This window comes from Dioscorea cayenensis, chromosome 17 (assembly GCF_009730915.1).
Source record: "Dioscorea cayenensis subsp. rotundata cultivar TDr96_F1 chromosome 17, TDr96_F1_v2_PseudoChromosome.rev07_lg8_w22 25.fasta, whole genome shotgun sequence".
Lineage (NCBI taxonomy): Eukaryota > Viridiplantae > Streptophyta > Magnoliopsida > Dioscoreales > Dioscoreaceae > Dioscorea > Dioscorea cayenensis.
The window spans coordinates 242,029-269,402 of record NC_052487.1 but is presented as its reverse complement, the minus strand read 5'-3'; the positions used below and the strand labels follow the sequence as shown (position 1 = coordinate 269,402).

Sequence of the window (27,374 nt, the reverse complement as noted above, 5' to 3'; positions counted from 1 at the left end):
ATAATTTTAGCTTTGAGAAGGGGTAAATATGTGTAAGAAAACCTTCATTTAAAATTTAGAAGTTATTTTTACAAATATATATTTTTATAAATAAACAAGCGATTTGTATTGGTATTCCACTTGGCAGACAAATATATATTAACTAATATTCTTTTATTTAAACAAAAGAAATGTTGAAAAACTAGAGACATTTTAGTGAGCTTTTAAGTGGTTTTTTAATCCATTATGACCAAAATCCAATGGCTGCTAATGTTCTTGATGGGGCCCAACAAAGATGCTTTACTTTCTTACTTTCAGACCATCTCTTTCATAAACAAAATTACTTTGCTTTCTTTTCTCTAGTGCTCTCTTCATTCTCTTCTTCTTCTTCTTCTTCTTCTTCTTCTTCAGGGTAAGCTCATCATCTCTTTTTTTTTTTTATCAGCTTTGAAGTTTTACATGAGTTTTGATTCCTTTATATACTGATTTTTTTTGCTGTATGATTGCTTCTATTTTTCTGTGTTTGTAGTTGGTGATGAAAATTTGTGTTGAAGTATGTGACTGTTATCTTTCTTGCTATTTGATTGTTATAGATTGAGATTTTTTTTTCTTTTATCTTGAAACTTTTGATTTTTGTTCTAGTGAGTGCTCAAGTTGATTTAAGCTTGCTCAACTCATGTCTCTTCTGATTTGTTTGTATGAATTGAAGGAAAACAAATGATAATATAAAAACCAAAAAAACAAAGTCATAGTGTTTTTAATGTGAAAATAAGATGGATAAGCAAATGCTGAAAAGGGAATTTAGATTCTTGTTGTTCTTCAACCCAAACACTCTGTTTGTTTCTTTTCCTTTGTATGAAAAATAGCTAAAGTTTTGTGTTATTGTACATCTAGATCTCTCATGGTAGTCAAGTTCAGATAATATATGTTTGGCTTGAATTTAACATGTGTGTTTGAAGGTGAATGATATTATATATTGCATGATTGTTTTTAGATTTGTGAGGTCTCTGAGACATGGCTGGCTCATCCGAGAACAGCAGCCATTCGAGCTTTCCTAGTGCCGTCCTTAACGAGCGCATTCTGTCGTCCATGACCCATAAGTCTGTTGCTGCTCATCCATGGCATGATTTGGAAATCGGTACTCGATTAAATTGTTAATTTTTCTTTTTTTGTTCTTTCTTTCAAATCTATGCTGTGTGTTCTAACTAACTATTCTTCTTTGCTTACAATTTTGTTGCAGGCCCTGGTGCTCCTTCTGTTTTCAACTGTGTAAGTCTTTGATTTAAATGAGCTTTAGCTCTTTTGTTTGCTGATAATTTAGCAGACATCGATGACGAGACCGTGTGTCGTCTTGTTGTTTACTATTATCAAGAACTAATTTGATGACTTTGTTCATTGATGATCACCAATGCACTGATCGTCTTGTTTACTGTCACTGTATTTGTGGTTTGATGGTGTTTGATTACAGTTCGATGAATGGAATCATTTTAATGTTCTAACGGCTGCAGGTCATCGAAATTAGCAAAGGCAGCAAGGTTAAGTATGAACTCGACAAGGCGAGCGGTCTCATCAAGGTTAAAACTTTATCTTTCTTTGATAATAGCCATATTTCAAAACTGATTAACATGTGATTAATCACAAGTAATTTAACCTTTATTTCTTCCAAATTATTAATGTTCGGTATCGATTCCTTTGGTATATTGTATTGGTAAAGGAATAAAGGGCTACTAACAAGTGCACTAGTGTATGATGGGCATAGAATAAAAGAAAGGTATAGAATCTTTACATTGAGAAACCTTGTAGCTAAACTTCTAAGCAGTCTGAACATTTTAGGAGGTTTGTAAATTGATTTAGTACTATAAGTTGAAATGTTGATTATAATGAAGTTTCGAACGGTATTGATGAACAAAATATCAGATCGATCGTGTTCTTTACTCTTCGGTCGTGTACCCGCATAACTACGGCTTCATCCCTCGGACCATATGTGAAGATGGTGATCCCATGGATGTGCTTGTATTGATGCAGGTATCATCCCTGTATTGATTCTATGTAATTAGTCAAAGGTTATTTTTCCAAGCAACTTAGACAACATCATCTACTCATGCAGGAGCCTGTGCTGCCTGGTTGTTTTCTTCGTGCTCGAGCTATCGGATTAATGCCGATGATCGATCAGGTGATTCATATTTGTTTTCATATTAAAATACTTCGCCCAATTTCTCGTGTTTCTAACTGCATATCATATACCAGGGCGAGAAAGACGACAAAATTATAGCCGTCTGTGCTGATGACCCAGAGTTCCGCCATTACAAGGACATCAAAGACCTTGCACCGCATCGCCTTGCAGAAATCCGTCGCTTCTTTGAAGATTGTATCCTTTGACATTGTATTTGATTCATCTCAAATTTGTACAAATTTACTTCTTTAACCACATGATTGATCAGATAAGAAGAACGAAAACAAAGAAGTTGCAGTCAATGACTTCCTTCCAGCTGAGGATGCCGTCAAAGCAATCAAATATTCGATGTGAGCACATTCTCAATCACAGCATATAATTTTCTTCATTCAACAAAAGTCTGAACACTGACAAACTACTTCGATCTTCCGTGCAGGGATCTTTACGCCGCCTACATTGTCGAGGGCTTGAGGCAGTAATTCAGCCTCATCAAAATATTGCTTGCTAGTACTTGCATTTAGCCCTCTATGAAAAACATGCCCTCAAATGGGTTATCACCTGCTATTTTCTATCCATCTATGTACTGAAGATCGAACATATCAGTTACTACATACATTTCTAATCATATCTGAACGGAGATCTGCATTGGCATAGCAATTTATTTTAAACAAACTCGAGAATAATTGGATATCTCAATCAGGATTACATGTCAAAATAAGAAACTAAGAAAATTACAGGAGGATGACAAAGCCTGTCTAAATTCAGGATATGGTTTTCTTTTTGTGTGAGATGTTCACAGGCCAAACAAGTGCAGCATAATGGCATTTTGAGCATGCATGCGGTTTTCAGCTTGAGGAAAGACGATTGAATTAGGCGCCTCGATGACCCCATCGGTGACTTCTATTCCTCTTTCTGCAGGTAAACAATGCATGAAGTATGATTTTGGTCCAGCTAGTTCCATCAGGGCTTCATCAATCTGCATAAAATTATATATGTTTATGTGATTACTAAGAAAAATGCGAACTATGATGCATAAGTGAGCTAATGTTTCAGAGTTTTAGTTGATAATCAGCCATTAATTATCCCAAATACCAATTCATGCTTGTCCAAATGGTTAATCACATTTTTAGCCTTATAATCAATTCTTTGGGCAATGGCTTCAAAAGACTTGTAATATTTGGAAATCCCTTAGAAGAGAGAATGAACGGAATCAGTCTATTAATTGTGAAATTGTAAATGGCATGATGACAAGGTTAACCATGTTGAATTCGGTTTTCATAGCAGCGGAATCAATCAAAGTTCCACTCATGACAAGAATCATAAAGGAAAATATAAACAGCTTGATAGGAGAATACCTGAAACCCTTGGAACTTCTGCTTTCTATAAGCAGCCTCCTCCTTTTGGCCCATGCTAGCCCATACATCTGAATACACCACATTAGCTCCCCTTACGGCTTCCCTAGGATCATTGGTTATTTCTATCTTGCTTATGCCTGCCCTTCTTGCCTGCTCGACAGTCTTCTTATCAGGCTCAAAGCCTTTTGGACATGCACAAACAAAATGAAGAGGAACCACAGCGGCAAGCAGAAGCCATGAGTGCACAATATTGTTTCCATCTCCAACATAAACAACCTGAATTTTCATGACATCAGGATTCAAATACCTTATGAAAACCTAATGACAGTATGGCAAAAATTTGAACGCTTAAAAGGGCCTGACCTTGGCCCCCTCCAATTGGCCAATATGTTCAATGATTGTAAGTGCATCAGCCATTATTTGGCATGGGTGGTTATAGTCAGTCAGGCCATTGACCACAGGCACTGAAGCATGTCTTGCTAAATCAAGAATGTCCTGCAATAGGAAAATAAAATGTAGTCGTGCCGTCCTTAGGAAGTTTCGCAATTTATATCCACATATCCATGCAAGTATATAATATTCAAATATTCAACATGAGCCACTTATTATTTTTGAGATATTCTGGCATCAAAACCTTACTATTGTATTCATATGATTACATGAAACATAAAGCCCCAAAGGCACATTAACTAGTAAAGGGAATCTTCAAATGATCGCCTAAAGTATGCACTTGCAACATCAGACAAACCATGGTGTTAATCTCCTCAATGTCTCTGCTATGATCAAACCACAGGAAACTGACAACATAAGCGTATTCTAAAAAAGAGACAACCGAAATGAAAAAAACTATTATCTCTATGCATACACCATCAAAAGTGCAAAATTATAGTTAAAACTCTGACTAATGTTGATCAATGTGAACATCAGCCTATGGAAAAATGCTGCTTGGATTTATACTAATAAACTCCTTCCAAGAAGCCGAATAAAAAAACATGCATACAAACAAATTGCAACAATATTAAATCTCGAAAAACTGAGTGTCATATACCCTGATGCCATCCAATATGCACTAAAATCTAAAGACATTCAGGCATCTAATACTGTGATAAGATGAAAACCATAATTTGACTCACCATCATACCTGATGGGCAAACACACGGGCCATAATAATGTCATTATAACCAGAAAGAACTCGAGCAACATCACGGGTTTCCTCCCTCTTGCCCATTTGGATATCATCAGGTCCCAAGTATATGGCATGACCACCAAGCAAGAAAAACCCAGTCTCAAATGAGACCCGAGTTCTCATAGATGGCTTAGCAAAAATCATTGCCATCGACTTACCTTTGAATGGTTGGAAATCCCTATTTCCTGATTTCAACAATGCCTTCACCTCCAAAGCACGACCTAGGATGCCCATAATTGTTGGCTTGTCAAAATCACTAATATGGAGAAAATCCTTGAGCCCTGTTTTTGCTGAATAACAATGTCAAACTAAACTATCACTTTCTGAGATCAATAACAAAGAGAGGGAAAAAAACAAACCTTTCACTTGTAAATGAAGAAAAAGAAATGCAAAGAAGAAACAATAAATACATATACTTTCCCATGATACATCAGGATGCACTTCAGCTACTTATATAGTGAGTCTCTCAACAAGAAACTGATTCAATAGTATTAAGAGGATTTTTTTTCTACTATGCAAGCAAACCTTCTTCTGAAATGCTTTCAGTTAAGAAAATCAAAACAATGTTAAACTTAAATATCACTCTCCAAGATCAATATCAGAGAGAAAAACAGAGTGAAAAAGCATGAATAAAGGAAAAAAAAACTGGCAGAAGAAAAAAAAACACATAAATCAATTTATTGATACCAATAATTCGCATAATATCTAAAGATACACTTTAGCCAATTCTATAGTGCATTTCTCAACAAGAAACTAATGCAATTTTATCATCCCAATTGTAGGGGAAAAAAAAGACAATTTTTTTCTACTATGCAAGAAACCCTTCTTCCCAAATTGTTTGTGTTGATGATAAAATGAGACTTCAAACTCACTGGACAAATCAGGCATACAGTTCTCGCCAAAAAGCATCAGATTGAATTCTCAACACTCTTGCTAACCAATTCTCCTTTTGAGGTACGGAAGACTAGCAATCATACGTTCCGAAATCAAAGAATCAAATTCAAAAATCAAAATAAAGAGGAAAAAACCCACCTTGATCCCCGATGGCGGATGGAGAAGCCATCACGCATGAGACCCGGAAGGGAGAGGGAGCAAGACGAGCCGGAGAGGAAGGTAGCCGGATGAGACAACCGGAAAAGGAAGAAGCTGAAGAGGATAAAGAGGATTGCACGGCGACGCCAGCGCCGGCGTCACCGCGGAGAGAGCAGCCGGTGGAGATCATCGCCGCCATTGCTCACGAGAATGGAGTGCCAGCTCAGTGGAGGCATAGTTGGGGTTTTTTCATAGCCTTTTTTTGCTTTGAGATTCGTAGTTGCATGATGTCATCTGGTGCGATGTACGGTGGATTATAAGAGAGTTATGATCTTGATGATTAATCTTCGGTGGAGAAACGCCACTAACAAAGATACGTCGTAACCGTCAGATGATTCCCGAGATCAGTGCTTTGATTAGATCCAAAGGTCGAAAATCCTTACCAGGCTTCCTCCTCTGTTGAAAGAAAGGGGGAGCTAGGGTTTTCAATTGTTCTGCTCCAATTGAGTTCCAGCTCTTTATTTTTTTTAAGTTTCTTGTAAATTTCTCAAATTTAAGTGATTTGAAGTACTTAGGTTTCGATTTTCACCGTTTTACGATTCAAATTGGCTTGATTTGGCTTCCCAGTCCTTCCTTGCAGGCATGGAAATGGGAATCCATGGTTTATATGCTCAAAGTTGATATCTTTGACCCAGAATTCGGATTTAGCGGTGGAAATCTATCTGAAGTGAGTTCAAAGGTTGAAATCATCCCAAGTTTTGGAGAAGATCAGTGTTTGAATCCGAAAGACAGTAGCTTTTTTTATCAGGGAAATTGCTTAGCAATTTGGTTATCATCAATGAAGAAGAGTTGCACAAGCTTGAATTCATGAGGAAATTCAATCATTTCCCAACTGAAACATGAATAGTCTATTAAGAAGACAGAGTTCTGGGGAGTTGCTGTGCTTATTTATGGATTACAATCAATACCAGCAATATCAATTATTTGAAGTAGAGGTTTGTGGCTGATAACTGTTTGATATGGTTTAGTGGTATTAGTCAATGAGAAAAGGTTCAAGAGAAGTGCCTCAATTCTGATAAACTTATCAGTAAATGTGGCACATTGCTGGGTTCTATATTTTGGCATATGAGCTCTTTGCCATCTTGTATATATCTGCAGTAATATATTCAGCACTTTGGCAGCTGAGATTGCACAATCATTTATATGATGGTTCCATCTTTGATGGTTGCATTCTTCTGAATTATCGTGATTCCTGATCGAATGTAGAAGCCTTCGTCCGGCCTGTCGGCCTCTTCGACACCCTGATACAAATATAAGAGTTTGTGTTACCCAAAGACCAAGGGTTTATTTGACAGATTTTGGAGTATGGGAGCATACATCTTTGTTTGTAATCACGACGTCTTTTCCGATCTTGGCATTCATGTCAATGATGCAGTTCCTGGAAGGCAATAGAGAAACCAAACATGAGTTCTGAATTTTGTATTTTTGCTGTGTTCAAATGAATCAGGATCAATTGGATGCTCACATGATTTTCGTATTCTTTCCTATACCAATTGGTACTTTGTTCTCTGCAATCAGAGATGCAATTTCATCCTCGGTTTGATAGTAGTCAGCACCCATCATCAATGTATCCTTATCATGCAAAAACAAATAAATTGTATCATCGACGTTGATATAATTCGAAGTTCTAATTCAAGAGCATACCTTAAGCTCTACGCCGAAATCTAATCGAGAGCGGACTCCAATAATTGAATGTTCAACACTACATTTGTTCAAGAAGCACCCATGTGAAACAATTGCATTCACGATCTGCGTGGATTCAGTTTAACAGTGAAATACTGAGAAAAGATAGTTTTAAAACCACTGAATAGAGTTCATCGACATACCCGACATTTCTCTACTTTGGTTGGAGGTAGGAACCGAGGTGATGTAAAGAATGGTGTTGTAGGATCATAAAACTGAAACTTTGGAGACTTTTGAAGAGAAATAAGAATAATAAGAAACATCAATTTCTCAATCCTGAATTCAGTGAACTACTAAAATTATCTGCTTGCTAGTCAATACCTGCTCAGTGAGAGCCAAATTTGCATTGAAGAATGAATTGATTGTTCCGATGTCCTCCCAATAGTCATTGAACAAATATGCCTGAAAAATGTTTGAGGATTGAGTTTATGAATAAATTCAATGAGAACTAATAATCTCGACTTACTTGAACGTTATGTTCGTTTACTGCAGCAGGAATGATTTCTGATCCGAAGTCATTTGATGTTGGATATCTCCATCTGAAAACTAAACATTAGAGCATATATAGAACTTGGAAAGAATCCAACTCACTTTCAAGTGACCAATTTACCGAAGAAGCTTTAGGAGAACATCTCTTCTGAAAACATAGACTCCCATTGATGCAATATAAGGATATCTCAGAGCTTCATGTTGAGACAAACCAAGCACACTTGTGTCAACTCTCTGCATTCAAACATTGCTTAAATTACTTAGAATTTTTTCTTATCTTTATTGATGATATTTATGTATCAATGCTCACCATAGCCTCCAATTTGACATCTTTAGGTTTCTCAGAGAATTGAATGATTCGTCCAGTCTCATCAATCTTCATCAATCCAAAATCCGACGCACGACTTCCATATAGCATAAAGAATTTATCAACATTACATGACACCTTTAGGAAACAAGAAAAGATATAATTACCTTTCATTCATCGGCACACATGACACTGTAATATCAGCTCCAGTGTCAATATGCTTCTGCAGAAATACGTATAGTTTTTCATCATTCAATCATTATGATCATTAGGAAAAACAGAAGAACAAAAAATGACGAAGTTACATGCCTGCACAAAGTCCATGTAGTTCATCCGATACAAATGATCGCCGGATAAAATTAAGATGTGTTCAATGTTCTTATTCTTAACATCCTGAAGGCAAAATCCCTGATTAATATTATGAGCAAAAAAAAAAGGTGAATATAAATTTTATGAAGTTTTCTTGACCTCAAAGACCCAAATGAATTGTCTCACAGCATCTGCTGTTCCTTGAAACCAATTCATTCCAGCTTCTCCACCCCTTTGAGTAGCTGCCAAAACCTGCAGAAATAATTAGAAACATTCTGCAGCAAAAACAAACAGACTGAAAACTCTCACCTCAACAAATCCATCACCGAAATTAATCCCGTTACCGAAGTTATATGTTCGATGAATATGCCGATTTAATGACGCTGAATTAAACTGTGTCATAATGAATATCTTCTTTATATCACTATTGATACAATTGCTCATTGGTATATCAATAAGCCTATAACATCCACCAATTGGAACCTGTATATATATTTTCATACAAACTAAATTACAAACTGAAACATTTGAAAACACAATCTAAATCACTGAAACAATGGAATATAGATTGAAATATATGAACTTACAGCAGGTTTAGCTCTTCTGCTAGTGAGTGGGAAAAGCCTAGTTCCAGCTCCTCCACCCAATATAATAGAAGCAACATTCTTTGGGTCTGCTTTCTGATAATCAAACAGAGGTGTCTTGAAAACCTACAATAAAATATGATTCAAAAACCATGCAATTAATGCATCACATTCTAATAATTTAAAAAGCAAGGAAAACCAAACACTTACCACTCTCTCTTGCTTCACATCTTCAGAAGTAAGAACAGAGGAAATAAAACTAACATTGGTTCTCAAACACTTAGAATTATTATTAACAAATCTTCCAAACTTTTCACCATGAATCAAACTATCTCTAAAACCAAGTTCCTTTTTCTTCAATGCAATGTTTCCATACTCCATGACAAGCCCTGCCATCACTTTCTCTGTTTTTCTACTCAAAAACCAGAGCAAGACTCTGAAGTCCTTTTAAAGAGAACAGTTTCCAGTGTTTTTCAGTTTCAGCTGAGAAAGTGATGAAAAAGTATTAAGCATGTGATTTTGTTCACGATATATTTCATAAATAAAATTATTATTATTTTTAATGAATAGTTTAAATTAATATTGAAATGGTCTAGTGGTGTAGTAAGTCTGGTAGGATATTTCAGTTAAGTTCTCTGATTATTTGGCGGCAGTCAAAGAATCACGTGTGGATCTCGTGACATTGGACTCAGAACTCAACACGTGGGACACTATACTTTCCCACGTGGCAGGGAAGAGAGCCTGTTGTGACACGTGTCACAAACTGAACAAGTAGAACTAAAACGTGGCAGCATGCAATTGGTTGAAATTACAAGAACATTAAAGTTGATTAACAGTAATTAGATTATTATAAAGAAAAATTGAATTTAATTCTGAATTTATCCTGGTTTTCACTGCTAAAAAATATGTTTTATATTTTTTATATAATTGTTATGATGTGGGATAAGGATTGGAAAAATGGAGAGTTGGGCACACATGGAGTGTTGGTAAAAAAGTGATGCTTCCAAGCATATAAAGTCCATGTTGATTAATTAAATCAATCAATTCAATCCATACACGGATCTTGCTCATTCTCATCCTCTAGTTGAACTTGTGGTCTTGATTAACTAGTTTGGCAATTGATGTAGAAAAAGAAGTCAAGAAGCATGCATAAAGGATCATGTTTGTTTGTTTGGCTGTCTGTTTGTTCAATGATTTTCTAAGTCATTAAATTTGCATAAATGATTTTCGCTGGATCAGAGTTCATATGTTTTCATATTTTGAGGATGTTGACAAATAACAGCAGAAAAAAAAAACCAATATGATCACATTTAGAGAGTATGAATCAAAAGAGTGTGTAAAAATAACTGCATTCATTCATTTCATTTCTTTTGAATCTGTCATGTTTAACATGTATGATAAATTAAGCAATGGCATTGTGTTAATTTATAGTTCATCAATGAGTCATTCTCGAACTACATAGAACGCGAAGGCGATACAGAATGTTGCATAAATGATTTTCTCTGGATCAGAGTTCACATGTTTTCATATTTTGAGGATGTTGACAAATAACAGCAGAAAAAAAAAACCAATATGATCACATTTAGAGAGTATGAATTAAAAGAGTGTGTAAAAATAACTGCATTCATTTCATTTCATTTCATTTGAATCTGTCATGTTTAACATGTATGATAAATTAAGCAATGGCATTGTGTTAATTTATAGTTCATCAATGAGCCATTCTCGAACTACATAGAACGTGAAGGCGATGCAGAATGCTGCTGAACCAAGAACGACGATGACCCGGACCCATATCGATGAAATGAATGCCTTGAGTACAAATGCATGCCATAGCCAGAACCAGGAAATAGCACAGGATGATCCTAGTATCGCGCCGACCAAGACTTGACTAGTTGTATGTAGTTGCTGTGATACTCGTAGCCATGTCTGCGAATGTTTAAAGAAAAAAAATGAACATAAAAATCGTATGACAGATTTCGGTAAACTTGCATTTGGCAATCAGATGAAGAAGGCTTACAAGATATGAGCCGGAAATTAAGATGAAGGCCCCCATTGACACTGTAAACAAGTTGGTTCCCATCCATTGAAATACTGCAAGGTATAAAAAGAGCAAATGTTATAACATTTAACATTCAAATCAATGGAAATTGCAAGAACGGAGAATTTTATGTGGAGGAATTAAAGTTCAATATGGAAGAAAAACAAAGCCAGGATTTGGCAAACAGAAGCAATTACAGCATTTTGTTGTAGATTCAAACATATGCTTTACAGGAAAAATATAGGCCCTGTATGAACAAAAATGACCACTCCTTATAAGTCATTATATGATGGTGTATTGTTCAGTCAGGCTTACATGAAAGAATGCCCAAAACAGCTATATAGAAGATTGATTGGGCATGCGAAGATGGCATTCCGGGATCAGATCTAAGTGCAGAAACCGGTCTCTGATGATTTAGTATCTGCTTTAGAGTTATTGACAGCCATGAATTAACGACTGAGCCCATTGCAGCCCACAAAGCTTCACCATCATGCCTCCATAGAATGTACAGACCAAATAGACAAGCTACTAGCCATTTGCTCTGACACAAACATAAAATGAAACTTTATAAATGACTGGCTAAAGATATACTGAGGAATTTTTTAGATGAAAACTGTAACAGTTAGTTTGTTGAATTTATGTAATGAGGGATGGATGGTAACAAAATGTTAAGAATTTATAAGCTAAAAATTATTCAAAGATGATAAAGAGCATGTTCTCAATGCATCTCAATCGCGACAAAGCAGAAGAGTTCAATGAACAAAAAGATGTGGTAAAAACAACCGGAAAACTATTCATTTGGAAGGTATTAGAGACTCTTCTTAGTATAGAACATTGTGGACAGAGCTAAGTAGATAAGTGAAAGCTAACAATGAATCTATGAGAGATTTAATCAATATCATCATTTGTTACCATTACCCTGATGATCAAATCATAGAAGAGATCCTTCAACAAATGCATTCTTGTCCTGCCACTTATAAGACATTCATGCTTATAAGGAAAAAGAACCAGATTTTATTGTAATATAAATGATTATGCACGAGAGATCACTTTCAGTCGATGGAATTGTGAAAACTCAAAACTCACAAATTTGTCTAGGCTACCAATTCATTACCATTACACTAACAGTTTAATCATAGAAGAGTTTCTTTATCCAAAGCACTTTCGTCCTGCCACTTATGGTCAATGAGCATAGAAGACATTATCCATAATGAATTTGATCATGAAGACTTAATTCACAATCTTGAAAGTTCATATCCACGAAAAATAAGGAAGTAGATCTCTTTACAATATAAATGATTTTGTAAGAGACTTCAATTTCAGTCAATGGTTTCATAACAGCTCAAAGTTCCTACAAATTTATGAATGCCACTAATTTATTACCAATTCCACTGATGATCAAATCATAGACAAATTTCTTCATTCACTGCTCTCTTGTACAACCATTTGAGGCCAATGAACATAGAAGACATTGTCACTAAGGAATACATTCATCAAGGCTTACACCTATACATCATGCAAGTTTCTTTTGAGCAGAATCAAGTAAACAATTTCAATTCAGTTTCCACATCAATATCCAATAAACCAAATCACCAATTCATCCATTCAACCATTCAAGCTTTGAACAAGTGAACTTAAAAAAAAAAACACTGACAAAAACAAAAACCAACCAATTTATTAAGAATAGCTTCAAATTTCCCCAACTGGGCATCACCCAAAACAGCCTCAGCCTCAGCCTCCTTCTCAGCAACACCACCACCACCATACTTTTCAACCCTTGCCAACATTTCCATGCTCTTCTGATAAGAACTCCCAAGTCCACCCAAAAACTGCTTTTTTGAGACAAACCCAGTCATCAAAATGGGATTTTTACAGATCTGCAAGCGATTAGGATGGAAAAGATTGAATCTTTTTTGTGGGAGATGAAGTGAGGAAGAGGATAGAAGAGCCATTGACATTGTTCAGCAACAAGGAGAAACAGGTTCACAAAAATGGAAGACTCTATAAACTGAGTCATGCCTTTGTTATTTATTTGCTTATTTTTGCTGATTGGTACAGCTTCTGGAGTTTGCAGGCCAGCACTAGAGGATAGCTCAGGAATGGTGGCATGGAAAATGAATCATGAATGGAATCTCTGTTCCATTTTTTATTTATTTATTTTTTTTAAAAAAAAAATCACAAACATCTCAATAATCAAATGATATGCACAGAAGTAATACCACACAAGCTTTTATCTTGATTTAATATGTCTACTCTGAGAGTCTAAACTACCACAAAATTATTATTTTTTCAAGAAATTCAAATTTTTTAATTTAAAAAAATATTTTTTTTATAAAAGCGACAAGTGATAAATTCTGGCCATACAACTCTGAAAGTTAATTGTAAACTGAGAGATTTAAATTTGAGATCTCAATCACAAGTACGGATAGCTGCTAGTGAACTAGCCCATGATTTTTTTATTAATTTTATAAAAAATATAATTTATATGAATTTTCAAGATATGTTTGTAAGTGGTGGGATATGAGTGATTAATTTATTAGAAACTATTTGCTTAGTTCCCTTGCAATTTTTTTTTTTTAATGTGATTGTTGAACTTGATGAGTTTTTGCTGTTTTGCTGTCATATGCTAATCTCAAAGTGATTAATTCACTGATCTGACTAGCATCAATACTAAGAAATGATTTTAACCACTAAATAATTTTTTTTATGTCCGAGAAAAAATTTAAAAAACTATAAAAATTGGAATTTTTAAAATTTCTTTTATATAAATAAATAAGCTAATTTCCAAGGACCTTTCGGTAGTGGGCCGGGCCCATTACTGGCTTGAGTGCTTTGTTGGTGCTGATTCCTTGATACTGCCACGTGGACAGCTGATCTTGACCGTCCATCTTGGAATGGACGGCTATCTCGGCTTCGTCAGAACCTCACAAGAACCCTGTTCCCGCGCCTCAAGATCTCGGCCTCTTCTCTTCGATTTCTTCAGGTCGGTGATCGCTTTGAGATTTCTCAGAGTTTGGATTCCGATGGCGATGATCTTGGGAGCTGAGGATGCGAACGATTGGTTCTATAAAGGAGAGGGCGCCGCCAATTTGGTCCTCGGTTATTGTGGTTCTTCTCCTGCTTTGGTATTGTTTGATTCTTGATTCGGTCTTTGTGATTTGTGATTTCATTTTTTATTTTTTTTTGGTTTGATTTCTTGCTGGATTCTATTCTCTTTGGTTTGCTGGAGTTTGTGAATGATTTGTTTTGCTGTTTTAAAGCTGAAATTCGTGTTTAGTTTGTGGATTTTTGTTGATTTCTGTGATGCAACAATGAAGACTTTTTTTTTTCTTCGTTTGGATTTAGACCGTATTTGTTATTGGTTTATAATTTATTGAATTAAATTATTTTGGTGGAGTTTCCCCTTTTTGCTGTCATCCTTGCCTGCTCTGCTGCACTTGAATCTGATTTCTATCTAAATTGTTGTTGTTTTAATGTTCAAAATAAATTAGCTAGAAAGTTGCAATTTTGGTGACATAATGTTCTGAAGAAGTTTAGTGCTTGTTGTTCTTTAGTCTTTCTTACAGTTCGATCAAAATTTAGATTTTTGCATGCTTAAGAGTTTGGTTTCATTATTCACGTAGTCTTTGTTGTGTATGAGAAGCTTGGCAAAGTGTTGCGAGTGGAAAAGATTCAAAAAGGCGCAACCCGGAGTGCAGAAGAGTGTGAGGTCCTAACTGTGCATGAGAAACTTGTTTGGGCCGCCATTGGAGAGCTTGTGGAATCCACATCCAAAAAAGTCATTCAGCAAGCTTTTGTGACCACTGTGTTGAACCCTTTGTTGGGCACTGAGCATATGGATGCTGGGGTATAGTAATCTTTCTCCATTTCTGGTAATAATGTATTTTTTGTTCAGATTTTGCTTTAAGCTATTCCTGATCATATTCTATGTTGACAAACATGAGATAGCTCAAAGTAAGAACAATATTGGTCAATTCAGGTGTGGATTTTGTCAACCTAATTAGAATAACATCTATTAGGACAGACCTGCCCCCTTTTCATCCTTTCACTTCGTTGTGTTGTTTCTATCTGGCCCTTTCTTCGCAGAAAATGTGGATGTGATTAATGCATTCTATTGTTATTTTCTTGGTATGTAGATCCTTCTGTCAGTAAGTATGGTTCTATTGGCAATTTTACTTACACCCACACTTTAAATGAGTATGCTTATGAATGAATTTGCGCATTAACTTGACACCTGATCTAATCATTTCATCTCTTTAAAACAGCTTCTATTCCAATTGTGTTCTGATTTTTACTGTTTTGTTATTTATTGCTTCAAAATCTTATAACAAATGTTGGATGTAATCTAAGGTGGATTAATTCCTTGAAATGTGGATTTATTTCTTGAAACTTGGCAGATGTATGTTTCTGTGTCTAGCGAATTTTTGAAGATCATTGAAAAGAATGTCCATAATAAACGTCCTGCTTGGCGAGTTGATGCTGCAGAAATTGATCTTCGATGTGATTCTGCCCTTCTTATGTCAGATCATTCTATTTTTCCCAGCGGTAAAGGCTTGTCTTGAATTTTCTACATTTCACAGATGTGATGCACTTGAATTACTTGAATGTTGAGACTACAATCATGGATGCCAGTTTATGTATTTTTTATGTATCTAACTAGAGTCATCATAATGGTGTTCTTTGTTTCATAGTTATCATAGGCGTAAGGCACATCTAGGCACAAGGTGTCCTGGGGCCTTGCGCTTTGCAGGCGTGTGCTTAAGAAACACTAGGCGCACTAATTAAAAAAAAATTGAAAAATAGTTTTCATGTTATATGTTTTAAATTTTTAGAATGTTCTAAAGATTAATATCATGGAAGACATAAAAACATACATAATAACATACAAAATAACTTTCAAATGTTCAATAAAAAATGCAATAACATGCATCAAATCCTACATCCTAACTCGAATAAAAAACTCTAGTAACTATCATCAAAATCATCAAGGTCCATCATCATTATCATCACCACCAACATCATCAATTTTCTCTTCAAATCTATCATTCTCTTCATCTAAACAATCATCTCCAAAATTTTCTTCTCATCATCACCATCTCTAGGAATTAAGCAGGTTCTCAAACTACTAGATGCCTTATTTTTTCCCTTTGATGGCCTCAAATTGAAGTGCTAAGCTTTGTGTTCTATTTGGCTGTGGTTGCCTTAATTTTAAGTGGATTTTGATTACATATTATAGTTATATATAGGCTCTTTATTTTCAATCACCCAGATGTGTGGATAAGATTAAAAGTCAAAATAAACATAAGAAAATCTAACAAAATTGGTAGATATTATGGAGGCGCACCTAAGCCCTCACTTGGCGCAGAGGCGCATGCCTTCTTGACACCACCCACCTGACATGCATAAAGGCACAAGCCTTTGAGCCTTGTGTGCCTTTCGGGAGCGCCTTTGACAACTATGCTCTGTTTGTAACAGGACCACCATAAATATTCTCCATCTCCTTTGATGCAATAGAGCTTCTTGTTGCCAATAGAACTTCTTTGTTTCATACTATGGTGTGGGTTGTAGAAGTTTGTGAACCAACATAATCACACAAGATATTTGAATAAATAGTTTCCATTTCTTTTGCCCTGTTAGATATATTCTGTTGCCAGACAAAATTGTCTCCTTTTCTTGGCTTCTAATGCTGCCATCTTCATTACAGGTGCATCCAAAGAAGGTTCCTGCATTTCTGTGGAAATAAAGGTGTTCTTTAACCATCATTTACTTAACAGTCAATTGATTACTTATCTAGTTTCAAACTTATGGTTTTATTAATAGGACCTCACTCCCTTATTTTCAATTGGACTAGCCCAAGTGTGGATTTCTTCCATGCTCAGATTTCATTTCTGAGGCAAACGCCATAAAGAAGAGCGTGACACGATTCAGAATGCATCAATTCTTGAAGCTTCATAAAAAAGAGGTGTAGAACTTCTCTGACTATAATTCTCTTTCTTTTGAAATGTCCTACAATTGGGAATGCTAACTTCATGAACAATTTGTACAGATCATCCTCACTTTATTTTTATTATTATATCAGATGTAACTAAAAGACAAAAAAAAAGACAAAAAGCTGGCGTTTTTGCCTGATGGTGTGGCATCTACCTATCATTTTCATACCTAATTAACTTCAATGCATATTTCTTTGCTTTTCATGTATTATTCTTATAGTCTCATGTGGAGGTTATTAGTACTGGGGTTCTTGCCTGATGAGGTGCCATCTACCTATCTTTTTCATCACTGATTAACGTCAATGCATAGTTCTATGCTTTTCATGTATTATTCTTATAGTCTCATGTGGAGGTTATTAGTATTGCCGTTCTTTCCTGATGATTTGCCATCTACCTATCATTTTCATCACTAATTAACTTCAATGCATAGTTCTATGCTTTTCATGTATTATTCTTATAGTCTCATGTGGAGGTTATTAGCACCTCATGCCATTTAGCTAGAAATCTGTGATTTTGTTTGTGGTGGATTCCACAGCACATGCTCTGTTTATATTAGTATAAATCACTATGGACTTATTTTTAACCCAAATTTCAGGTATCACAATTGAGTGAGTATGACCCACTTGATCTATTCTCTGGATCAGTAGAAAGAATAAATCTTGCCATCAGATCACTCTATGCAACCCCTCAAAACAACTTTCGCATATTCTCTAATGGCTTTCTGATCTATGGAGGCTTGGGAGGTGGTATGGACAGCATTGAATGTGAAGCCAAGAAATTGCAGGAAATGAAGAAGGCTGCTGAAGATAGAACTAAGGTCTTGATACGGAGAGATTTTGGTATCCAATTAGATAACTTTCTTGAGCTTGTGTCAGAAGCAATTTTTAAGTCTGGGATGCTGAATCAACTTCTAGCCACTCAGAAGCTTGATGCCATTGATATAGAAGGGGCAATTCATGCATACTACAATGTTATTGGTCAGCATTGCTTGGTATGCGAAAGTTTAGATGATGCTTCACTGTTGCATCGTTATTCTCTTTTACATTCTCTTTCACTGGAGGAAAGCCTGAAAATTGTGAGAGAGTATCTTACAGCCACCACGGCAAAGGATTGTAGCCTTATGATCAGCTTTAGACCCAAAGAAGGTGGAGACTTGACATCTAATTGTATCTCTCTCAGGTCATCTAATCAGCATTTTGAATACAAGGTATCCATACTTTTTTAGTTGCTTAATACACAGGCACTTTGGTGATGCGTGAGAAGCACCTCATTAAACATGTTCTGGTAACCTTGTTGAAAATCTTGCAGGAATTGCTTGCTGCTCATGTTCTTGTTATTTGAATATTCAGTGAAATGATTTTTGTCATATGCTACTATTCTTATTGTTTCTCAGAACATGGTAGTCTTGATAATGAGTTTCATAGCTCTAACTTGTCTTGCTTTTGATTGATTAAGTCTTCATTGTTTTTATTGCTACTCTAGTCTCAAACAATTAGGCAAGACCCAATTTGCTTGGCCAGCTTTGCCTGCATTAGAGATTCAATTCTTTTAGCTTCATTTTCTGTTATTTATTTTGATGAAGTGAATTGTCCAAGGAATGGTACATGCAATATTCATTAATCTTCATGCCTCCATAAGCAAATTGTGAATGTGACTTGTCTTTAAAATTTGCTTTGGTACCAATTTCTTCTAAGACTAATTTATGCAGTATGACATCTTTAAGTTTTTTTACCAGGCGAATTACATTGATATGGATATAAAGCCCTTGGAGAAGATGGTATACCACTATAAGTTAGATCAGAAAATTGTGAAATTTTATGTGGAGAATCGAGAGAATGGAGGAAGCCCTTGTGATTTTGATGGAGGTGCAGAAAACATTCAGATCTAAAATTAGCATGAAGAGACCTTCCGCCTTCAACCATTGTTTTTTTGAGAGAGGCCCCTTAAAGCACCTCGATATCATCTATAATTGGTAAGCTTCAATCACTATACAGTGGTCCTTCAAATAATGTTAGTTTTATCTCTATTGGTCCTATGTCAGGCTGAAAAGTTGAACAAATTCTTCTTTTCACATCCACAGATGCCATTGAAGACAAAAATGGTTGGCTTACGAGCAGTGTTCTTGTGGTGCCAATCATCTTCTTTAAGAACTCCAACTTGCTAGGATGTCTGGTCGAACTTCATTTTATTTTTATTGCATTTCCTCAAACAACAATTATAGTAGCGCTACTTCCTGGTGGCTCAGTAATGAACAGTTTATTTGGAACATAAATATATAACCTATCAAATTGTTGCAGAATTTCCAAATTTCCGTCTCAGTTTATCTCCAAGAAATAAGGCATGCTACACGTTTGTGTTTGAGATAACTACCAAGTATTCTCTATGAATAGAGAATCTCAATACTAAAATTTTGTGGTTGACTTGATTGTTGGTTTTTGAATTTACATGGTAAATCAGGATTAATGATATCATCTTGTGGAGGTAGGATGACACTTTTTAATTTTTAGAACTAAGACAACTGAATGCTAACTTCTTTTATTGTCTTCACAGAAGTTTATCAAGGGATCAGAAGCTGCCCAAAGCTTTCTCCTTGTGCTGAACTGGAGCAGACGTCTGAGTTACTCTTGTTGCATGGCATGCATGGTCAGTAATTACAAAATGCATTATAACTAAGTTTTAGCACCCAGGAGTGTAACCAACTGCATGCTTAAAGAACATTTCTAGCATTGCAATTTCATTTGTTATAGAAGTGTTAGAACCATGAAATGTCCGCCGTATGATGTGGGGTACGTTGTTCCAATGTCTTCAAGGCGATAAAGATGATGAGTCTTTTCCAGTCCCGTGAAAGTGATAGAACAACCACTGTTTGTCATATTATAGCTGTAGTAGAATTCCTAACTTAGAAAGGGACTGCCATAATCTCCACATGTAGCCCATGAAAATGGCCACTGGGTAGCTGAATAAATTAGTAGGTTAATAATGGAAGAATATGATGTGTCCATACATCTTGTAGAAAAATCATTTTTCATAACCGCATGTATCAGTTTTATGTTTTTGGTTGTCTGTCTATGAGCTTTGGGGTAAGTCAATGTGAGTATTCTTTGGAACTAAGAAAGTTTACCACCCATTAATTGTCAACAGAATTTGATTCAAGTAATGGCTGAACACTAAACAAAGCTTAGGTGAGCAAGTGGATAGGAGAGTAAATAGGTTTATCTTGTGGAGAAGTTTTCACTGTGTTTTTTGAATCTATTGATTCAAATTGGATTGGACTATGAATAATGGAGGTAGCAATGAGATAGGATTGTCAGAGAGCACACCTGTCTCTGTCCAAGCAGACAATTCTCACAAACCAAAACCAGAGGAGAACCCATTTGCTAACTGTTACGCTGTCAAGTCCTAAATGAAGGGATGTTCGGTGTCCATTCGGTCCTTGATTATAATCTGGTCATATATATATATATATATACCAATTTTTGCTGCTACCTTGTGCCCTACTGGCTTCTATTTAGGGTTTATTTTTAGATAATTAATACTTTATCAGCAGGAATCTTTGCTAATTCTTATTCTCATGGGATGGGACTGAATTCCATAGTCCTTTTAAGTATCTATGAGTTTGATATGGTTTGTTGTTATGTAATCTCCAGATTGTGTCAGATGCAGAAGGTTATCTTCTCTCCTGCCAAACTGCATGAGAAGTACACAATAAATGTCAGCAAGCATTCATAGGTGCATATAATGAAGAGCCTATGGACCGATATTTATTTCCATTGCCAACTTGTACCTTTAAACCAATGTCCAGTCAATTTTTACTTGCAATGCAAGTGAGGATAAGAATTCACTGAGGATGAAAATGGTGAGAAATTCTGGCATGGGCAAACTTTATAAATAATAACATTGTATAACCATCTCCATTTCCATCTCTTGCCTCACTTGACCTGTTACTAGACTTCTTTTTTTTTTTTTTTTTCTAAATCATGTCACAGGCCCCAAAAGTCAGTTTCTATATTTCTCCTTTTTTTTTTTCTTTTCTCTGTTGTTTCAGGCCTTTCATTTTGATCACTCACTTTTGCCTCCTGTTCTGCAATGTACTAACTGTCATGCTCTTTTGTTGCAGAAAACTGTTGTAGCAGTAGACATGTTATGTACAAAGTGCAAGAAGAAGGTGCTGAAATTGATTGCCAAAATAGAAGGTATAAACTCTGTCACACTTGATTCATCCAAGAATTTGGTGACAGTTGTTGGTGATGCCGATCCAGTTTGTATCATTAGAAATATACGGAAATTCAGAAAATCAGCCGTGTTTGTAACCATAGGCCCGTTTAAGGAAGAGAAGAAAGACGAGAAAAAAGACATCGTTGATAATATACCAAGGACGTGTCAGAAATGTGATACTTGGTTTATTATCAGAGAAGATGATTACTATTATAATCCTTGTTCCATTCTTTAGGTATTTTTCTCAAAGCCGGAAAACTAACTCATCAGAAGCTACTTCAAATGTTGGTTTCCCTTTGTGAAAGTTAGATTTTCTTGATTATATCTGCTATGAAAAAAGGGTTAACAAATAAATAAACTTAATTCAGTTTACTTTGAAAATTTCCGGTTTTCTTTTATAACTGTGAAAATTCAGGCTATTTGGTTGTGCCTTTTCTTTTTGAATCTCTGAATTGATTTTTCTGAAACTGAGATGTATATAGGATAATGAATCAAAGTGACAGTTATGTTATGTAGTTATCTCTTATTCCGGGAATTAGTTGCATTTATCAATGAACAACCAGTTCCAGGTTGTTTCTAAGGAAATAAATGAAAGATGTGTACATCTATCTAATATTTGGGAGGTGTATTTAGTGCTGCCCTCGTTTGTCATACAAAGGAACTCAATTCTTTTGAGAAAAGCTCATTAGAATGAGATATATATATATATATATATATGTTTGAGAAATAGAAAATAAAGATCTCATGTATGTTTTGAGAAATATGAGAGACGGAGATAAAACATGTAACTAGTAACATAAATAGTATCAAAACCATTGTACCTTTGTCGAACTGGTTGATAAGTTGTATTTGGGTTTTGTTTTATTTAAATTATAGGTCTAGTAGAAACAGAATTGGACATTTAATTAAAATAGAATTAAACGGTTTAAATTAAAATATTGTACATCTTATTTTTTTTAATATGTTACTATTTATAAATATAGTAATACTGTTAAATAAACAATAATAAACAGTCCGCAATATGCAAGCATGATTCAACGGTTGTATCGATGCTCTTATATATATGTTTGCCATGATGGAAAGAGTGAAAATTAATAGTATAGAGCAAATAACATAAAATGCTTATTTCTCAACCATTTTTTTTATTTCATTTGATCACTCAAACTCAAGAGAAAGCTCACAAGTGGCAAGAATGCATCCATAAATAACAAGACAAAGCACAAAACTAAATCCACAAAGATAAAGACTCATTGACTAAGCAATTGTATAATTAACAAAAGAGTCTCATTCTCTTTAATATAAACAAGACAATAGAAAAAGGACACAAAATCTTTAGGAAAAAAATAAACCATCGTTCATACCAAAGATTTCAAATTATGAAGATGAGATCTATATTAACTAAGATATATATAAGAATTATGTATACAATTACAAGCTTTGTAGCTGGCTTTCTTCACTATAATATCTCTATTGATCCATGGTGAAAAGGATTGTGCTCAAAGTTGATGTTTCCTGCCAAAAATGCAAGAGAAAACTTATGCAAGCTATCTCACGCTCACAAGGTAAAACATTTTCCATTTTAATGTTTGATATATATATTAGAATGTTATCTTAAATTATAGTATTAGTTCTATTTTTTGTTTTTTAATATTTCATGGATATATGGTGTTTTATTCAATAATTACTCAAAAATTAATTAATTAATTAATATAGGAGTTGATAAAATAGAAATTGACGTCATAAAAAGCACAGTGACAGTCACCGGAGATGCTGATCCGATAGAAGTGATTATGCGAACAAGAAAAGCAGGCAAATTTGTTGAAATAATAAGTATAGGACCACCTCCACCCCCTCCAAAACAAGCAGTAGAATCAGTAAAGAAAACTGAGGACAAAAAAGTTGATGACAAAAAGAAAACAGAAGAGAAAAAACCAACAAATACTACCACAAAAGAGAAAAAACCAGAGGTACCACTCCTGCCATCACCCCTACCATTACCGCCACCGATGCCGGCCATTGTCATCCACACCCCGTCAACATGTCCGATGTGCCAACATATTGGAGTTCATGATCCTCAACCTTCTTGTGTTGTGATGTAATTAACAAGCGATCTAGTTTTTGTATTTATTTTCATGTTATTTTTCATAGTTATATAACAACTTTGTTTAAATTTTGTATGGTTTATACTTTTGATCTATGTTATCAATCATATCCTTGTTATCTTGAAGGAAGGATTAATAAAGTTGTAATTCCTCCTCTATAAGAACCACAAAATAATATAAATGTTTTATAATTTTTTTTTAAAATAGATAAACCACAATAAATTAAGTAAAAGTAGCATAATACAACAAGAGAAACTACGTAAAAACATAAAAAAAAAAACAAAACAAAAAAAGAAAAACAAAAGCGCAACGCAACAACAATTATTGATTTTAATAATAAAATAAAATATATTTATTACAGTCCAAATAAATTCATATAATTCACATCTAAATAAATATTTTAAAAATTTTAGAGACCAAAATAAGATATTATATAAAATTTAGGACCGATTTTAAATTTTGATCTTATTTATTGATTAACCATTATTTACTATATATATTAATTGATAAATAATTAATTTCAACTATATATATATATATATATATTTGAAAGCAAGGGAAATAGGATAAGTTATCCTGCTCCGTGAGACACCAGAACACAGAATTCTCCGCTTGAAATAGAAGAGGCGGGAGAATTCGAATCGTGATGAGGAGCTCCCCCCTTTCCTAGAAAGCAGAGGAAAGGGGACCAAGATCGTTGGATCTTTAGGGCATCGTCGCCATGGAAGACGAGCTGAACTGGAGCTGTGGAGAGAGAGAGAGAGAGAGAGAGGCTCTGTGACCTCTCTGGCCGCCTCTGATCTGGATCTCGATGCCTTCTCCGGTGGATTTCATTCCAAGAATCAAGGTATCGGTAAAACCTCTTTCGATTAGGGATTTGGTGATATTTTTTTATACATAATGTTAGATTTGAGGTTTTTTCATCTGGATGCTTCTCCGGTGGATTTCTCTTCAAGAATCAAGGTATGGGCTAGAACCTCAATGGCATCCAAGAATGTTTTCTATGTTTTTATGAGATTTGATTTGAGCTTATTGATCTGAATGTCTTCTCAAGTGATTTCTCTTCAAGAATCAAGCTATCACTAAATTCTCAATTGAATAGGGTTTTTTTTTTTCTTTTTTGGTAAGTTTAATCCTTGTTTGGGTTTTCATGAATGTTTTCTATGTTTTTTGAGGCAATCTTAGATTTGCGTTAATGGATCTAGAAGCCTTCTCTGGTGGATTTCTCTTCAAAAGAATCCAGGTGCCACTAAATCCTCAACTTAATAGTGCTTTCTTGAATGTTTTCTTTTTTACTGATCTTGATCTTTGCTATGGATATTTGTTAATGTTCGTTGGTTGAATTCACTACTTATTTGTTCTTTGTTTTGAATAATTTTTATGATGTTCTCCTCATGATCACTCTTTGTAGAATTGATTATTTTAGTATTCTTTGAACTGAGAGGTTTTCAAGATGCAATCACTGATTGATGAATGATCATTATATTCTTGTTGATTTAATCTGCACTTTAGGTATAACTTCCACTTGTTAGAATTATAGATTCGAACTTAATGAAAATTTTATCCAATTATCGCTGCTAAATAAAGCATTCAAATAAGAAAATAATAGATGTTAGCAATGAGTTTATAGTCCCAAAAAATCTAAACATTAGACAAGTTAAATTCCTCCTTTCAATGAGTCTACACTCAGAAAATATGCTCAGTAGTCTCTACAACCATGTTACAGAAAAGACATTTGGCAACGAATCTAAGTTTAATAGAATACAAATAGTTCACTGTCGCGGTATTGCACAATAAGCATTTGTCAAATGAAGTTTTTCACTCTAGGAGTAACTTCGTAGACATTAACAATGTCCAAAAAGGGATTAAGATGAGAGTAAACAGTGGAAGCGAAGTTCTTTCTACTAGCACTAGGATGTCGAACCCAGTAATGTTGGATGAATCAATCATTGTCATAGTAAGATTATTATCCTTATGAGTTGAATTTATTGATAGAATACAAATAGTTCACTGTGGAGGTATGGCACAAGAAGCATTTGGCAAATGAAGTTTTTCACTCTAGGAGTAACTTCGTAGGCAATAACAATGTCCAAAAAGGGATTAAGATGAGAGAAAACAGTGGAAGCTAAGTTTTTCCTACTAGCACTAGGATGCCGAACCCAAGAATGTTGGATGAATCAATCCTTGTCATATTAAGATTATTATCCTTATGGGTTGAATTTATTAAGCAGTGATTTCAGTTGAGGGAAGAGTTATTTAATCAGATTTTGTTTTTAATGGTTAATTATAGTGGGTAGTGATTCTTATGGTTGAGATTTAGATGAGTTCGTTTATTTTAAATAAATATTTTCAATAATGAAAATATTCAAAATTCCTTTTCAGATTCATTCACTCTCTTGATTCATAAGGTGGGATTTCACAATGCAAATTTGAATGGCAAAAAAAAAAAATTGAATTCTGCCTATAAATTGAACCATCTTCCTGAACTCTATCCTGTTTCCTGTCTTAATTAGAGATACTTCTCGCGTACCTCTAAACTCGCCTCTGGATTTAAAAGAAACATCTTCCCTTGTCACATTTAAGGATTTAAATGCGCATTAATGCTTTGAAGGAGAATGGATGAGGTACCAAACTATTCCATAATGTTGGATAATAATAGAGTTATTTTGCTCATTTTGAATGATAATGTTGGAGAGCTCATAATAAAGGATAATGGAGGATAATAGCTGAGAAACAAGATTACTTGGGTATTGTTTGTGGATTGGCTAACACTGACTTGTGTAATAATTGCAATCATTAGGAGAAAATTTTGCATGGTTTCCTCTTTAGAACAAATGTTGGGGAAAAAAATAAAGCGAAACTTTTTTTAGTATGTTGTATGCCATGCTTTGGTATAACTACTTATGAAATCATATTCAAGTTGTGTTATATGCAAACTCACCATACCAACTTTGTAGTTAATTCAATAAAAAATAATAAAATTAGAGTCTTTTGAAAGTAAAATAGTTGTCCACTTTCTATTAAGCACTCCAATATATTTAATTCTTGATCATAGACTTGGTTGCATATCCTATGAACTTAAGCATAATTTATATACATTTAACTCAAAAAAATGGATGAACTTGCCTTGCATTTAGTTGACAAGATTTATGCATATTTATTGATAAAAACAAGTAAGCAACAATAAAACAAAAACTCCCCAATATTAGCAATGAGGATATAGTCCCAGGAGAAGTAAACATTAGATAAGCTTGACACCTCCAGCCAATTAGTTTACATTCCCAAGACCAGATTAAACAAGATTAATTATCACGGAGACGAGATTAATAGAATATAAATAGTTGATTTTAAAATAAAAAAAAATAAGTAGAAGCTGAATTTATTGAAAATATAAATAGTTGATTGTGAGAGCACGGTCAAGAAGCATATGCCAAAAGAAAGCGTTCTCTACGAACAGCGTGGAAGTCATTCTAAATATTACTCATTATCAAAAGAATGATTAAGATGAGGGTAAATAGAAGCTAAGTTTTTGCTACTGGTTGTTACTGGGACGCCAAACCCATTAATGTTGAATGAATCAAGCATGGTTCTATTAAGAGTGGTATCCTTGTTAGCTGAGTATATCTGATGTTGATTTGATCAGCTTGAGTTGGGTTTTTTAATGGTTTAGTTTTAGTGGTAGAGGTTTGTCTTGGGTTGAGTTTTAGAAAGAGTTCAAATATATATATATATATATATATATTTATAATAAAATGACTTTTTTATTAGGCTGAGTTATGAAGGCTCGATTTATTTTAAGAGGTGGCAATTCCAATTTTCCTTCCAATCAAACAAGCGCTTGAGCATACCAACTCATCTAACTCTTTGTTATC

At 34.7% G+C, this 27,374-nt stretch overlaps 6 protein-coding genes and 1 long non-coding RNA gene across 9 annotated transcripts; 4 read left to right on the top strand and 3 right to left on the bottom strand.

The window, feature by feature from the left end:
* The first annotated feature begins 263 nt into the window (after positions 1-263).
* On the top strand, positions 264-2,789 carry LOC120280996 (soluble inorganic pyrophosphatase-like). The gene is made up of 9 exons (XM_039287954.1): positions 264-391; positions 974-1,117; positions 1,220-1,248; positions 1,488-1,553; positions 1,897-2,004; positions 2,087-2,152; positions 2,227-2,347; positions 2,421-2,502; positions 2,589-2,789. Exons 2-9 carry the CDS (start codon positions 994-996, stop codon positions 2,629-2,631), a joined length of 639 nt encoding a protein of 212 aa, XP_039143888.1. The 5' UTR covers positions 264-391; positions 974-993; the 3' UTR covers positions 2,632-2,789.
* Positions 2,778-5,954, bottom strand: LOC120280995 (ornithine carbamoyltransferase, chloroplastic). Its single transcript, XM_039287953.1, has 5 exons — positions 5,726-5,954; positions 4,649-4,983; positions 3,871-4,002; positions 3,508-3,783; positions 2,778-3,128 (listed from the first exon to the last, which is right to left on the bottom strand). Exons 1-5 carry the CDS (start codon positions 5,922-5,924, stop codon positions 2,946-2,948), a joined length of 1,125 nt encoding a protein of 374 aa, XP_039143887.1. The 5' UTR covers positions 5,925-5,954; the 3' UTR covers positions 2,778-2,945.
* Positions 5,955-6,562: 608 nt separating this feature from the next.
* Positions 6,563-9,657, bottom strand: LOC120280994 (glucose-1-phosphate adenylyltransferase large subunit 1-like). Its single transcript, XM_039287952.1, has 15 exons — positions 9,368-9,657; positions 9,161-9,283; positions 8,883-9,056; positions 8,733-8,825; positions 8,574-8,657; positions 8,432-8,487; positions 8,268-8,361; positions 8,079-8,191; positions 7,935-8,007; positions 7,790-7,870; positions 7,612-7,698; positions 7,430-7,534; positions 7,251-7,357; positions 7,103-7,163; positions 6,563-7,026 (listed from the first exon to the last, which is right to left on the bottom strand). Exons 1-15 carry the CDS (start codon positions 9,551-9,553, stop codon positions 6,925-6,927), a joined length of 1,539 nt encoding a protein of 512 aa, XP_039143886.1. The 5' UTR covers positions 9,554-9,657; the 3' UTR covers positions 6,563-6,924.
* A 1,107-nt stretch (positions 9,658-10,764) lies between these two features.
* Positions 10,765-13,320, bottom strand: LOC120280133 (lipid phosphate phosphatase epsilon 2, chloroplastic-like). Its single transcript, XM_039286878.1, has 4 exons — positions 12,866-13,320; positions 11,511-11,736; positions 11,175-11,248; positions 10,765-11,083 (listed from the first exon to the last, which is right to left on the bottom strand). The coding sequence occupies exons 1-4, from the start codon at positions 13,151-13,153 to the stop codon at positions 10,856-10,858; spliced, it is 816 nt and encodes a 271-aa protein (XP_039142812.1). The 5' UTR covers positions 13,154-13,320; the 3' UTR covers positions 10,765-10,855.
* Positions 13,321-14,104: 784 nt separating this feature from the next.
* On the top strand, positions 14,105-19,543 carry LOC120280400 (inositol-pentakisphosphate 2-kinase IPK1-like). Of its 2 annotated transcripts, XM_039287245.1 has the most exons (8): positions 14,105-14,320; positions 14,839-15,042; positions 15,593-15,740; positions 16,900-16,940; positions 17,047-17,157; positions 17,781-18,392; positions 18,921-19,157; positions 19,266-19,543. In XM_039287245.1, exons 1-7 carry the CDS (start codon positions 14,219-14,221, stop codon positions 19,071-19,073), a joined length of 1,371 nt encoding a protein of 456 aa, XP_039143179.1. In that variant the 5' UTR covers positions 14,105-14,218; the 3' UTR covers positions 19,074-19,157; positions 19,266-19,543. The 2 variants fall into 2 exon arrangements, with proteins under 2 accessions (XP_039143179.1, XP_039143181.1); XM_039287247.1 differs by lacking the exon at positions 14,105-14,320 and having other exon boundaries at positions 14,901-15,067.
* Positions 19,544-22,829: 3,286 nt separating this feature from the next.
* On the top strand, positions 22,830-23,577 carry LOC120281398 (heavy metal-associated isoprenylated plant protein 43-like). 2 transcript variants are annotated; one of them, XM_039288241.1, is made up of 2 exons: positions 22,830-22,962; positions 23,153-23,577. In XM_039288241.1, exons 1-2 carry the CDS (start codon positions 22,878-22,880, stop codon positions 23,497-23,499), a joined length of 432 nt encoding a protein of 143 aa, XP_039144175.1. In that variant the 5' UTR covers positions 22,830-22,877; the 3' UTR covers positions 23,500-23,577. The 2 variants fall into 2 exon arrangements, with proteins under 2 accessions (XP_039144175.1, XP_039144174.1); XM_039288240.1 differs by having other exon boundaries at positions 23,114-23,577.
* A 589-nt stretch (positions 23,578-24,166) lies between these two features.
* LOC120281364 lies at positions 24,167-24,737 on the top strand. The gene is made up of 2 exons (XR_005542550.1): positions 24,167-24,349; positions 24,688-24,737. It is a non-coding gene; the product is annotated as an uncharacterized LOC120281364 (long non-coding RNA).
* The last annotated feature ends 2,637 nt before the right edge of the window (positions 24,738-27,374 follow it).